General features: G+C 39.5%; 1 protein-coding gene across 2 annotated transcripts in view; it reads left to right on the forward strand.

Annotated features, from left to right (window-relative positions):
- The window catches only part of TECPR2 (tectonin beta-propeller repeat containing 2), a 147,498-nt gene that overhangs the window by 89,579 nt on the left and 43,727 nt on the right, over positions 1-14,192 (forward strand). For both annotated transcript variants that reach the window (XM_036750605.1, XM_036750606.1), the window contains exon 17: positions 13,146-13,294. In XM_036750605.1, coding sequence (XP_036606500.1) covers positions 13,146-13,294 — 149 coding nt within the window. The remainder of the gene's footprint in view (positions 1-13,145; positions 13,295-14,192) is intronic.

The following is a 14,192-nucleotide window of genomic DNA, read 5'->3' on the forward strand; positions in this document are numbered from 1 at the left end:
ACTGGAGGAGATGGAATGCATTGGGATCACATGAACAGATAGAGGAGTTAGCCCTAGGAAGGAGTAAGGCCACTTCATCATGGGTGACAGGGGTGATGAGGAGATAAAGACAAAAGGCATCTGAATGACAGGAAATGAAGAAAGGAGGAAAAGAGAAAGCTCATGGTACATAGCCTCAGTTTTTTCCGTGAAATGTGAGGCACTATTCTCAGATGAGAGAGTGAGGGGGGTGGGGTAAGCCCTGAGAGGTTTGAGGAGGGATGAAAAATTTGGAAAGAGCCACTGTGGAAAGTGAATAGTGAGTTGATAACAGAAGCATAATAGGATCTAGCAGCAGCGAGAACAGGGCTGAGGTTGTGTAAGATACATTTGTAGTAGTCCCAGTCAGAATGGTTGCATGATTTTCTCCGTCTTTGTTCAGCAGCACACAGTGTGGGAACAAAGACAGTGTTTGGTGGAAGTGTTGCAAGACCGAGCTTGGCTGGGCTCAATTGGCAACATAAGGAGGTTAGGGATTCAAAAGAGGACAGCGTAGAGTTGAATTAGTTCACCAGAGGGTCAAGATGGGGAAAAGAGGAGACTGGTTAGTACAGGGGAGATGAGAGGTCAAGGAGTCGGAGGACAAAGTGTGGACAGAGTAGGGTTTTGTATAGAAAGGCCAATAGGCTGTGGTCTGATACGGGATTTCCCATTTGTAGGTGATAAGATCAAGAGTATGACCATCTTTTTGTGTAGCTAAAGTAGGGCGGAGTAGCTCATGGGGAGTTGGGGTGTTTGAAGGAGAGTCAGTACCATGTGGAAGGCCCCTAGTCTGAAGGGCAGGAGTTGAGAGGAGAGAGAGAAATTGTCAGCCATGGAACTTATTGATGAAGGCTGGAGAATAGCCCAGGGGTGTGCAGACAACAGCTACCAGGATTTTGAGTGGGTGGTAGCTATAAACAACATGAACCTCAAAGGAAGAAAAGTTATTGAGTGAGAGAGGTGGTGGGGGGGTGGGGCGGGGACGGACCTGAAAGTGGCAATAGGGAGCAAAGAGTATTCTAACCCCCTCCCCCCTTGACCAGTGAGCCAAGGAGAATAAATGAAGGTACAGCCAGTACTGGAAAGGGAAGCTGTGTCATTAGAAGGAATCCAAGTTTCAGTAAGAGCTAGTAGATGAAAGGAGTGGGAAAGGAAGAGATTTAAGATGAAGGGAAGTTTGTTGCCTATGGAACAGTCTTTGCACAGGGCACAGTGGAAGGGCTGGGGGGTGTTTGGATGAAACTTTGGTATGAGGATTGAATGAGCATGAGGAATGGGCAAGGGTAGAGGGTGGTGGTAAGGGGAAAGGGTTTGAATGATGAGCTACAGGAGGTCAGAGTCATTGGAATATGGAAGGTATGACCAGGTCTGAGAATGCTCATCATTAAGTGAAGTGAGCTACTTTCCAACAAGGTTGGAGATTGGGTTGGAGATAAGTGCAGTATGGGATGATCAGATGGGAGGTCCTGCTTCACAGGTCTTCTTTCCTTCAAAGATTGGAAATTAGGCAGGAAAAGTGTATGCTTTAATTCATTTATTCAGAGTAATTAACAGGACTTTTCGCTTGTTTGTTGATGTTATTAATACATTTGAATTTGCATTTCAAAAACTAACGCTGGAAGAAAAAAATGCTTTGTTGAATAAAGCAGTGAAAATTGCATTTTAAATGGATATCAAATATAAAAATTTGTCATCTTAACAATTTTATATGCTTTAATCCTTTGCACATTGTATGGAAGTAATGTAAGCTCACATTTCTGTAGCACATAATGATTTCCTAAATGTTTTCCTCACAACAACCCTGTGAGATAAGAAGCACATGTATTAGCGTACCCACTTTACAGATTATTTTTCCTGTGACCTCACGTAGCATTTCGTTTGGGCCTCTTTAATGCATGTATTATATAATATTATGTAGAAGTTATCTTTTGGTATTTTATCATTCCACTACTCTGCAAGGACCCACAATGGATGGATCAAGACCTGTCTCAGTTTTCTATCTTCCACAGGGTCTAGCATTATGCTTTGCTTACAGTAGTTTGAAGTTTGAAGAACAATTCAGTCTGGTATCTGAGTTGAGACCCCACAAGTTAAGTGAACATAAGGCATTAGCAAATATTTGTAAGGCTGTAAAGGACATCACCTTGCACACAAAGCTAGGCAAAGTTCTGTCCATCTACTCTCTTTGGATCTTGCATTTACCTAGTTATATACATGTTGTGTCTCTCATTAGAATGTTTACTTCTTGAGGCAGAGATTGGATTCCTTCTTTTGCTTTCCTTTGAATCTTCCCTGCTTAGCACAGTGCCCAGCATAATAAGCACCTAAATGCTTGATGACTGATTGACTGAAAGATCATTATGACTCTCTAAGTGTATTTAGTCAGAACGATCACTGGATTCCCATTCAGAGGAACTGGTTTCAAATCCCTTCTCTGTTGCTTATTATTGTCTGTGTGACCTTGACCAAGTCACTGCCCTTCTCTGGACCTCAGCTTCCTCTGTTGAGCAGTCAGGGGGATGGACTCGATAAATTCTCATGTATCTCCCACTTTAGGATTTTATTTAGGATTTATCCTAAAATCTAAATAATGAATTAATAACTTGAACCCAGGTCTTTTGACTCGCAGGTCAAAACCATCCTATCCTTCAGACATGATTTAAACCCTTTGTACTGTTTTTAAGTAAGAACAGGATTGTTTTTAATTAATTTTTGAAGTGAGTTATTTCCATTTAGTTGTCATCTTAAGGCTAAATGGATATAAATACAACAGTATGTCTGTCATTCATTATCGATGCCTGTTTGCTTTGTAGAAATGTTTACCTTCAAATGCTCATCTGTGTATTCTTTGGTAAACATTTTCTGTTTGATGGTAACTCTGGATTGCTTCTTGCATACTAAGATGTATTTTTAGTCTGTGACACAAGCATTCTGTTAGTATGAGCAGCTGCCGAATGTAGTTCAGATTAGGACAGTTTTAAGAGAAGGCACTGAGCTATAGGACAAAGAACACCGGATTTGAATTGAGAGGACCAAAGTTTGAACAGCTTCATTATTTACCACCTGTATTATCTTTTGCAGCACCTATACCAAAATATACAACAGTGAAGAGAAGCTGACTGGGTGCTTTTTGAATTCTCCTACTGTGTTTTGGGAAGAAAAAGGAGGGTAGCATGGTGTTTGCACAACATTGTTACAAAGTTCTGTAACACCCAAAGTAGTAGTACCCTGGTGCTTCCTATTTTTCTTGGCACCACCTGCCAAAAAGGCAGCATTGTCTACTAATGGTGCTAAACTCATTGGAGCTGTTGGTTGAAGATTTACTGCAATTTAGATTGGACAAACCTTTTGTCCATTCGAAATTGAAAATTGTTAGAAGCTATATCTGTAATTTCATACATTGTACTCTGATAAATTGCAGCAGTATTTCCTCCCAATTAACACCTTTTTCCATTAAAATGAGTCTGATCAACATTTTGAAATACAAATAGAAATCTAGTATCTTGAGCAAGGGAGAGGAGAATGCCACTTTTCTTTGCCCTTGTTGGACCATACATGAAATATTGTATCTAATTCTGGTCCCCAAATTTTAGGCAAGATATTGACAAGTTAATGTTGAATCTCCATTTTTTAAAATGCTAAATATTGTCAGGGTGGTGTACCCCTTGGTTCTCAAAGACCAGTAAGGGGAACAAAAACTGGCATATCTTACTAACCTAGAAAGGTTTTGAAAACAAACTAGAGTTGATATGAGGCTCAACCTAGCTAAGTTCAGACAGTCTTATCAGAAGATTGGCTACTGAGCAATGCATTTTTCAGCCACAGCAACTCACAGAAACCATCTATTAAGACAAAGAGGGGTTATCATCTCCCACTTCACTCACATGAACAAAATTAAAAACCTTTAAAAGTATCAACAAGCAGGAACATGTCCAGAAGCAGGCAGGTAGGCTGGTAAAAGCAACCTAAACCAAATCATGTGGAAAAAAAATCAGTCAAAAGAACTAGAACTTTTCAACCTAGAGAAGAGATCGGGGGGGACATGATTAATGTCTTCTAAAGTTGAAGAAAACACATGGAAGATTGATTATACTTATTCTGCTTGACATAACTAGAACTAATAGGTTCAAATTAGAGGCAGGCAGATTTTTTACTCAATTTAAGGAAGAGCAGCTATCCTAACTGTCTAGGAACAAAATGATCTTAGGAAGAGAGTTCCATATACATGGAGAGCTTCAGGGTCTGGGTGTTCACTTGTCAGGGATGTAGGGTTGCTTTTGTAGGAGAACTGAAATGACTTTTGAAGTTCCTCAGATGTAAGACAGCAAAAATCAGAATGGAAAAGATTCTTTGGTCGGTATAGGTGATTAAACTTGATTCCACTCTGGAATTAGCTGAAGTTGTCATAGGTTAGTTCTGTTGTGAAAGTTCTGGGGTCCAGAACAAAGGAGTTGATATTCTTGTACTTTGCCCTGATAGACTACATCAAGAACATTGAATTCAATACTGGGTGCTGTGTTTTAGGAGGGACAGTGTTAAATAAAGAAAGAAAGCATGACTAGAATGATAAGAAAACTTGAGCCTAGAATATAAAAGACTTGTGAGGGGAGATGGGGGATGGGGCATGATGGCAGTCCTCACATGTGTGAGAGGCTGTCTCAGGAAAGAGGGATTATTTGCTTTTCTTGTCCCCAGAATACAGAAACAGGATCTGTTCAAGTTCAGATAGGAGGTGGGAGAAAATTCTAGGAAAAGAAACTTCAGTTGTATATAAAGAAGAACTTCCAGATGATAAGAACTGTCCAAAATGAACTGCCTCAGGGCATAGCAGGCTCCCCATCTCTGTTAGTCTTGATGTTTACAGAATATATCTGTTGAAGATTAATTGTATGCCCTCTGAATTCTCTTCTGACTGAAAATCCATGATCAAATTTCCTTCTTTATATTCAGAGGGTAAAATTTATATCCCTGTAGGGTTTCTAAGCCTTAGAACTGATCTTGCCCCAAAAGGCAAAAATCAGATAAATGTATACCGCAAGAAGCACAAGTTTCTAAAGAAAACCTGTTCCCTTTGGGTCCAAGGACTTAAGGAGACAGGGTTATATCCCTCTACAGAGCCACAGTTAGAGGGCTGCAACAATCTGCAGAGCTTTCTGCTTATATACATTCATAGTGCATAATTTCAGCTACAGGACGTTTCAGAAAAGTAAGTCTGTCTGTTCTAGATATTAGCCTTTCTTGTCCCTTTTTTGTTGGGAAACTTGTTTGGGGGCATGGGGTGGGATTTGGGGAAACCTTTTGTGGCATATGTTAAAATCCCACAGTTGGAAATTACTTCAGAGGTCCTTTAGTTCAGTCTCTACTCAAAGTATGAATCCCACATACAACATCACTAACAGTCCATCCTCTAAACAGTTCATTGCTAACCCGAGGGATTTGGAACCAGCTACCTTCTGAGACATTCCATTATTGGGCGACTCATCATTAGGCAGACATGCCTGTAACTTTCACTCATTGGTCCCAGGTCTGCCCTTCATGGCCAGGCAGAATAAATTCTCTTCCATATGACAGCTGCCTCAGATATTTGAAGACAGTTCTTATACCCCCTAAGTCTTCTCTTCCAGTCTGAATATCCCTACCTCATTCAGTTGACTACTATAAGACATGTTTTTTGAATCTCTTTGCTAGTCTAGCTGCCTTTCTCTGGATACGATTCTTCCAGCTTAATTCAAAATTTATTAAGTACCCATTGTGTACAGAAAGCACCTTTTGTGTGCTTAGCCCTGGAAGAGAGAAAAAGAAATTAGATAATACACAGACCCTTCCCTGTGGAGTACACAGTCCAGTAGTACTATAAGAGATCAACATGGATAACTCTAATGTATACCATAGAGATTTTTCTAAAATTTAGTATCTGACCAGAACCACAGAATCCTAGAATTACAGAATTTGGAAATTGGAAGGGACCTCTATAGCTATCTAGTCCAACTGATATGTGAAAGGAATTCTCACTGTAACATTCCTGACAAATGCTTGGTCATCTATCCTCTGCTTGAAGAATCTCAGGAAGATGCCACCTTCCACCTCTCAAGGCAGCCAGTTCCATTGTTGGGAAGTTTTCTCTGACATTGAGAAATTGGTTTCTTTTCAACTTCTCTCCATTGATACTGGTGCTGTCTCCTGGGTCCAAACAGAACAAGTTTATTCCCTCCTTTACTTGCAGCCCATTAAATGAGCTTGAAGATAGCTATCATCCCACCCTTTCTACTCAGTCTTCTCTAGGCTAAACAAACCTAGTTCCTTCCATCTATCTCCATATGAAATAGACTCAGGGCTCTTCACCATCCTGGTTGCCCTTCTGTGCTCATTTGTATCAATAGCCTTCTTAAACTCTGATACCTATAACTGAAAACAGAACTCCAGATCACATATGATGAGGGCAGAATACAATGAGACTGTCATCTCCCTATTCCTGGAAGTTATCCTCTTAATGCAGCTCAATATCACATTAAGCTTTTTTTGGCTGCCAGACACAGATTATTCATAAGGATGGTGCACTAAAACTCCCAGATCTTGTTTTAGAACAACTACTGCCTACTCATAAGTCCCTCACTTTGTCCTTGTGAAGTTGATTATTTTGTATACTAGTGCAAGAATTTATATTAATCCCTTTGAATTTCATCTTCAATCAACAACATTTATTAAGCACACATTACTGTGTGCCAGACACTGTGCCTAGTTCTGGGGATACAAAGAAAGGCAAAAAACAGTTCCTGCTCATAAGAAGCTCATAATCTAATGAGGAAGACAACACCAACAACTATGTACAGATAAATTGGAAATAATTATAGAGGTAAGGCACTACAAGTAAGGGGAAATTGGGAAAAGCTTCTTGCAGAAAGTGGGATTTTAGCCAAAACAAGAAGAAAGCAAAGGAAGCTAGGAGGCAGAGATGAGGAGAGAGAGCATTCCAGGAATTAGGGACAGCTAGTGAAAATGCTTAGAGTCAGGAAATGGGCATCTTGTTCTAAGAACAAGGAGACTGTTGGATCACAGAAGCATAAGAAGACTTGAAAAGTAGGAAGGGGCCAGGATATGAAAGGCTTTGGCTTAGGAAGATCAGTCTGACAGCTGACTGGAGAATTGACTGAAGGAGGGAAAGACTTTGTAGCAGAGAAACCAACCAGAAGGCTGTTTCAGTAGTCCATGCATGAGATGATGAGGGCTTGCACCAGGATGGTGGCTGGCAGTGTCAGAGGTGGGAAGGGAGCATATATAAGAGAAGTTACAAAGATAAACTCCACAAGACTTAGCAAGAGATTGGATATGGAGGGTGAGAGAGACTGAGGAGGCATGGATAACACCTAGGTTTCAAGCCTGGGTTGCTGGTAGGTACTCTTGACCATAATAGGGAAATTAGGAACAGGAAAGTGTGTTGGGGGAGGGGAGCAGCTGGAGGTAAGTTGAATTTTGGATACATTGAGTTTAAAATACCTGTGGTACATCTATTTTGAGACTTCTGTTAGGCAGTTGGAGATGTGAGATGAGAGGTTAGATCTGAGAGTCATCTGCATATAATTGAAGTGAAATGAGATGATAATCGAAACCATGGGATTTGGTAAGGTCACTAAGTAAGACAGTATAGAGGGAAAAGGGCCTGAGATAGAGTCCTGTGGGATACCACTGATGAGGTGAGAGTTGAGAGAGCTGGTTCAAATGTGAAAGAATTCACTTAGACCTTCTCTGTAGGCACTGGGAGCTTTATTGATACAAAAGCAGCTAGCTAGTCCTGGAAGGACTAACAATTTACAAAGGGACAGGGACTTGTTTTTTTAAGGACAGGATAAGGGAATTGGGGGGGGTGGTGGAATTTTATGACCCAGGATAAGGGGGAAGTTTTATGGTATTCCAAGATAAGGGAAAGAGACTCTAGAATGCCCTCAGGCTCAGGAGGGGCCTCACAAAGTAACCCTTAACCCTTAGGGATCCACACCACTGCCGTTAGAGACCTGGGGAAACATATAAATGGGAGGAGAACCAGGAGAGAAGTGTCAAAAAAAAACCTAGAGAAAAGAGAGTAACTAGGAGAAGAACATGATCAATAATATCCAAGGCTGCAGAGAGGTCAGGAAGGATGAGGACTGAGAAAGCCATTAGAATTAGTAATTAGGAGACTTGGAAACTTTGGAGAGAACAGTTTAACGCAGTGTTCAAGGGCCTTTTGGGTCCTGACATTATCTAGTTTGTTCGCTATTCCTCCCTGATCTGTATCATTTACAAGTTTGATAAGCTCACCACCTACATATTCATCCAAGTAATTGATTAAACCACACAGTCCAAAACACACTTCCCTGGGGTACTTCACTGGAGACCTCCTGCCACATTGAGATCGAACTATTAACGACACTCTAGAATCTGATTATTCGACCAGTTCTGAATCCACCTAAATGCATTCTCATCTAAAATATATTTTCCCATCTTTTTTACAAGAATAGTATAAGATACTTTATTTAAAATTTTGCTAAAACTGTATTTTGTAAACTACAGCTACAGTATTTCCCTTGTCTACCTGTTTAGTGATCCTGTCAAAAAAAACCAAGGAAACAAGGTTAGTCCGGCATGACTTACACTTGATGAAGCCATGCTAGCCCTTTCCCTTCTTAGATATTAGCCAATTGTTTCTTTAATGATCCATTCTAGAATTTTACCGGGAGTCAAAGTCAAGCTCAGTGACCAGTAAACTCCTGTGGCCCCTATTACTTCTCAAATTAAATATAGACTCTTTTGTCATTTAAAGCTCATTACAACCTGGTCCCATTCTGCTTTTCTAACTGCATTTCATATCACTGCCCTTTGTGTGTCAGACAGTCTAGCCATACTTGCCTCCTTGAAGTTCTCACACGTAATCTATATCTCTACATTTACCATCTCTCTGCTTTTGCATTGGCTATCCCTCTGCGTTTAGAGTGCTCTCCTCCTCTAGATCCCTTTTCCACATTTCTCCTTTTCCCATTTCCCCTTTGGGCAGCTTTCTTTGGCATCACGCAGCCTGAGAGCGTGCATACTGCAAAGTGTGCATGCTTTGTGTTCAGAGCATAGGCTGCAGTGAAGTTGCACGATGCAGCACTGGCAAGCACTGCCAGAAACACCTTGGCTTCATTATGCATTTGATTTTGAATGGATTTTTGGTCGTCGCCTGTTCAGAATGGGGTTGTGACCCACAGTTTAAGAAGCTTGGATATGGAAAGTGATGTTAGTAATTGAACCTTTTCTTGAAGGAAAAAAGGGGCTCTGTGAGGCAGATGTGAGGAGCGAGTGCATTCCAGGCAGTGGAGATAGTCATTGCAAAGGTATAGAGATGGGATGTGGAATGCCATACGTGAGGAAGAAAGGGAAAAGCAATTTGGTTGAATGGCAGATGGTGCGGGGGTGGGGGGGACAGGTAGTAAGGTAGGGGAGTAATGTACAGTGAAATTGGAAGACACAAGTTGATTGAGTGGGGAGTTGCATGGTTTAGATCTGTGCTTATGGAAAAAACAACAGTATTGGTAGCTATGTGGAGGATGGATTGGAGTGGAGAAGGATTTGGGGAAGGATTAGCATACCACTGCAGTAATCTAGGTAAGGGATGATAAGAGCCTGAACTAAGATAATGGTTTTGTGAGTCATATTTGGAAGAATTCAAATTTGAGGGTAAGGGTAAGATTTGGCCACTGATTGGAAATAGAGGATAAAAGAGAGTCCAGAGCTGTGGATGATGCTAAGATTAAGGGAAGAATAGTTGTGCCCTCAGCAGAAATAAGAAAATTTAACAGAGAATTGGGGGGGAGGGGGCGGGGTTGAGAGGAAATTTGTCTCTTTTAGATATGGTAGGTTTGAGATTTCTCTGGGACATTATTTTGAAATGTCCGCTGGACAATTGGTGATGTAGATCTCAAGGTCAGTAGAAAAGTAAGGCTGGTATGTAGATATAGATCTGTATAGAACTGCTGAGGTCACCAAGAGAGAAAGTGTAAAGAGGGCACAGGACCTAGACTGGAAAACCCACAGTTAAAGGATGTGATGCGGGTGGTAGGTGATCAAAGAAGACTGAGAAGTGGTCAAATAGGCACCCGGAGGAGAGAATACCTATGGGGAGAGGGTTGTCTGCAGTGTCAAATGCAGCAGAGATCAGTGGAATAGATTAGGTATACAGTATTCAGAAGCAAATTAGTACAGTAACCTAGCGTTTGATGAAAAGATCCAAGGTATTGGACTAAGATCTTACTATTCAACAAAATTTCTGGGAAAACTGGGAAGCAGCACTGCACAAACTCAGTATAAATCAACATTTCACAACATACACCCAGGAAAACTCCAATTGAGTACATAACTTAGACATAAAAGCTGATATCATAAACAAATTAGAGAAAAAGGAAGAAATTACCTTTCAGATCTATCGATTGGGGAAAAGTTCATGAACAAATGATAGACAGGATCACAGAAGGTAAAATGTAAATTTCTTATTGCATAAAATTGCATAGGTTTTACACAAAGGTAATGCGGTTGAAATTATAAGCAGGCAACTCAGGAAAAAAGATTTCAGCAGGTTTCTCTGATAAAAGTCTCCTTTCTAAGATATATAAGTTACATATATGACTAAAATTTATAATAATAAGAGCCATTTCCCAAGTGATAAATGGTTAAAGGATACAAACAGGCAGTTTTCAAAGCAAGAAATCCAAGCTATCAGTAGCCACATGAAAAATTTCTCCAAATCTAATTAGAGAAATACAAATTAAAGGAATTCTGAGGTTCCCCTCATACCTATAAGATTGTCAAAGTTGACAGAAAAGGATAATGATAAAGGCTGGAGTGGCTGTGGGAAAACAGGTACACTAATGTGTCGTTTGGTGGAGCAGTAAATTGGTCCAATCATTCTGGAAAGCAGTTTGGAAATGTGCTCCCTAAATTATTAAATTTTGCATTCTGTGTGACCCAGATAAATTATTACCAGGTTTATACCCCAAAGAGATCAAAGAAAGAAAAAAAGGACCCACATATATGAAGTTATTTATAGCAACTTATTTTTTTAGTGGCAAAGAACTGCAAACTAAGGGAGTGCCTATCAATTGGGGAATGGCTGACCAAATTATGGCATATTAATATGATGGAATCCTATTCTGATGCAATAAATGTTGAAGGGATTTATTTCAGAGAAAGCTGGAGAGACATATATGTATTAATGGAAAGTGAAATGAAAAGGACCAGAACAGTGTATAAAAAGTCAGATGACTTTGAAAGACTTAGAACTCTGAACAGTGCGATGACCATCTTTTCATCTTTCATGAAATCAGCGGCTATTTCTATGATTTACTCTTTGACTCACCAGTTCTTTAGGATTAAATTACTTATTCTCCAATTCATACTTAATCTTTTTAACTGCCCTTTGTAGTATTTTAATAATAGAATTTTTATATTACTGTGGTTAGTAAAAGGCATATTAAGTATTTCTGGCTACAACATTTCCTGTTATTGTAGACAAGTCATTAGACCTTTCTAATGCTTCAGTTTTCTCATCTGTAAATGAGGATAAAAAAAAAACAGCCATACTACCTACATCAGAGCATTCTTATGATCTAATAAGACAGTGAACTCAAGAATTGTGTCAACTATAAAGTGCTGTATGAAAGGTGAGCTATTATTATGTTTTGATTAACTTAATTCTCATTTTTTTAGCTTCAACCGAAAGCAAAAACCATTAGGAAAGCTTTTGATTGACTAAAGAATACTTGAACAAGTTTTGGCATCTGAATGCACTGAGATATTCCTTATAATAAAAAACTGTTAGCCAGTTCTGCTGCTAGCTCTAGAATATCTGAAAAGGGAGTGGAGGCATATCTGCCTTGCCTCTGTCAGTTCTGTGAAGGAGGACCTGTATGCTAGCACTTAGTTCATATAAATAAATACAAACCTCTTGGGACCTACTCCTAAGATTAGAGGGGGTTCGGTTGCCCTATTTTAGAAAAGACACTTAGGTTCTGCTCTAAAATCCTTTGCCCCACTGGCCTTCCACTATTCCCAACCTCTGAATCTTCGAACCTAGGTAACATCTGCCATTCCATTTCTCTCTACTTTTTGTTCCATGGCCCCTGAGCCTCACTAGAGAAAATCAATAAACTGATTTGCCCAGATCTCCTGACTTAGAATCATTGGATTTAGAGACTTTAGAAATCATATAGTACAGCGCCCAAACTATACAGATAAGACCCAGCACACTCCGTATCAGTGCATATACATATTCTTTTGTATACTACCACTTGAATGTATTTGTCCAAATGGATAAAATCAAAGACAGGAAGTAACTTGCCCAAGATTACATAGCTATAAGAGGTGAAAAACTTGATACTTACCAGCTGTGTGACCCTGGGCAAGTCACTTAAGTTAGGAGCTAAAACTTGGTTTTTTCATTCCTAGGCTAGTGGTCTTTCTCCTGTCATGCTAAGGTTGATCCCTCTTTGTGCTTAGCGGTGAGCTAGTTTTTTCCTCCTTTCTCTGAGGTTGTTACCTTTCTATGAATGTGCCGCTTAAGTGTGATTTGATGAGGATGTAGAATAATCTTGATGATTATTATTATTGTTCCAATTTCTCCAGTACTTTAATTCTTACAGAGAATTACTTTTCCTTACAGCCTTGAAAAGGATAGATAAGGCAAGTGTGTTATCCCCATTAAAAAAAAAATGAAGAAGCAAGTTCATTCAAACTCTGTGAAGTAGGAAATGCAAATATTCCATTTTAAATATAAGGAAGAGAAATTTACTCAGAGAAGTTAAGTGCAAGGTCACACACCCAGTCAGAACCAGAGCTCAGACCTGAGCTGACGTCTTCTGATTCCAAAACCAGGGTTCTTTCCACCCTCCCATGTTGCTTCCCTTGCCACATGTGCCCTTATCTCTCATACCCATATGGCAGCTGGTGTTACTATGTCTAGGGCAACAAAATGATTCCATGGTATGACAGAGTTGAAAGTAGAAGCCTTTTCTTTCCTTTGAAGAGTAAAAGTTCGCGTCATAAGCTGAAGAATATTCATTTGAAAAAGAGTAATTGTTACATGTTTGGCTTTTTATACTCTTTACTTTCTGTAGGTGCTATAAAATTAATCAGTTTGTCATGTGGAAACCAGCACATCTGGGCCTGTGATTCCAGGGGTGGAGTTTACTTCCGAGTAGGAACCCAGCCTCTAAATCCCAGTTTGATGCTTCCAGCATGGATAACAATTGAGCCACCTGCACAGGTAAATGCATTTTTAAACCTACTAAGAAACTTAATGATAATGTGAACGTAAATGTACTTTTAGAGAAGTAAGTACTCTGTTCTAAATGTCAACAGATAATAATTTCTCACATTTCTCTAGTCTCTGTAGCATCAAGTGATTTCCTTATAAGCAGCCCTGTGAAGTAGTTTGAGTTAATACTCTCATTTTACAAATGGAGAAACTGAGGGTCAGAAATTAATTGACATGCTCAAGGTCACATACCTAATAAATCTAAGAGCTGGGACTTAAACCTTCTCATTCCAAATACATTTTCCTTTCAACTATACCACACATACTTATAATCCTTTCGTTAGAGGCTTTCAGTGTCATAGTAATAGTTTGCCGTTTCTAGTTTCTATTATTTTTAGCATTTTTATAGCACAAAATACTTTCACAGGCATTGTCTTATTTTATTCTTGAAATAAAACAGCCTTACGAATTAGACAAGGCAGGATATTTTCCCCATTTTACAGAAGAGGAAACTAGAACTGAGAGTGGTGAGATAATTTGCCAAAGATCTCTGTCTAATAAGTGTAGACTTGAAATTTGATTCCAGGGTTCCCGACTCCCAGAACAGTGGACTTTCCTGTGTATCACACTGTACCTCTAAACCAGTCACTAGGGATATGAGATGGGTTGCAGCATAGTAAAATTTCCTTAATAAATATCTTAATAATTTGGAATTTGTGATGATCAAAGAGTTTTAGACCTTGAAAGGAATTTAGAGATAATCTTATGCAAATCCCATATTTTATTTTGTAGTATTATGTTGTTGCTTTTTTATATTATCACTTCCCATCATCCTCCTACTCCTACTCCTTCTCCTTCCCCACCACCACTACCATTGACCATATCTATATTCAAAGTATCAAGAAGA

This window comes from Trichosurus vulpecula, chromosome 3 (genome assembly GCF_011100635.1).
Source record: "Trichosurus vulpecula isolate mTriVul1 chromosome 3, mTriVul1.pri, whole genome shotgun sequence".
Taxonomy (NCBI): domain Eukaryota; kingdom Metazoa; phylum Chordata; class Mammalia; order Diprotodontia; family Phalangeridae; genus Trichosurus; species Trichosurus vulpecula.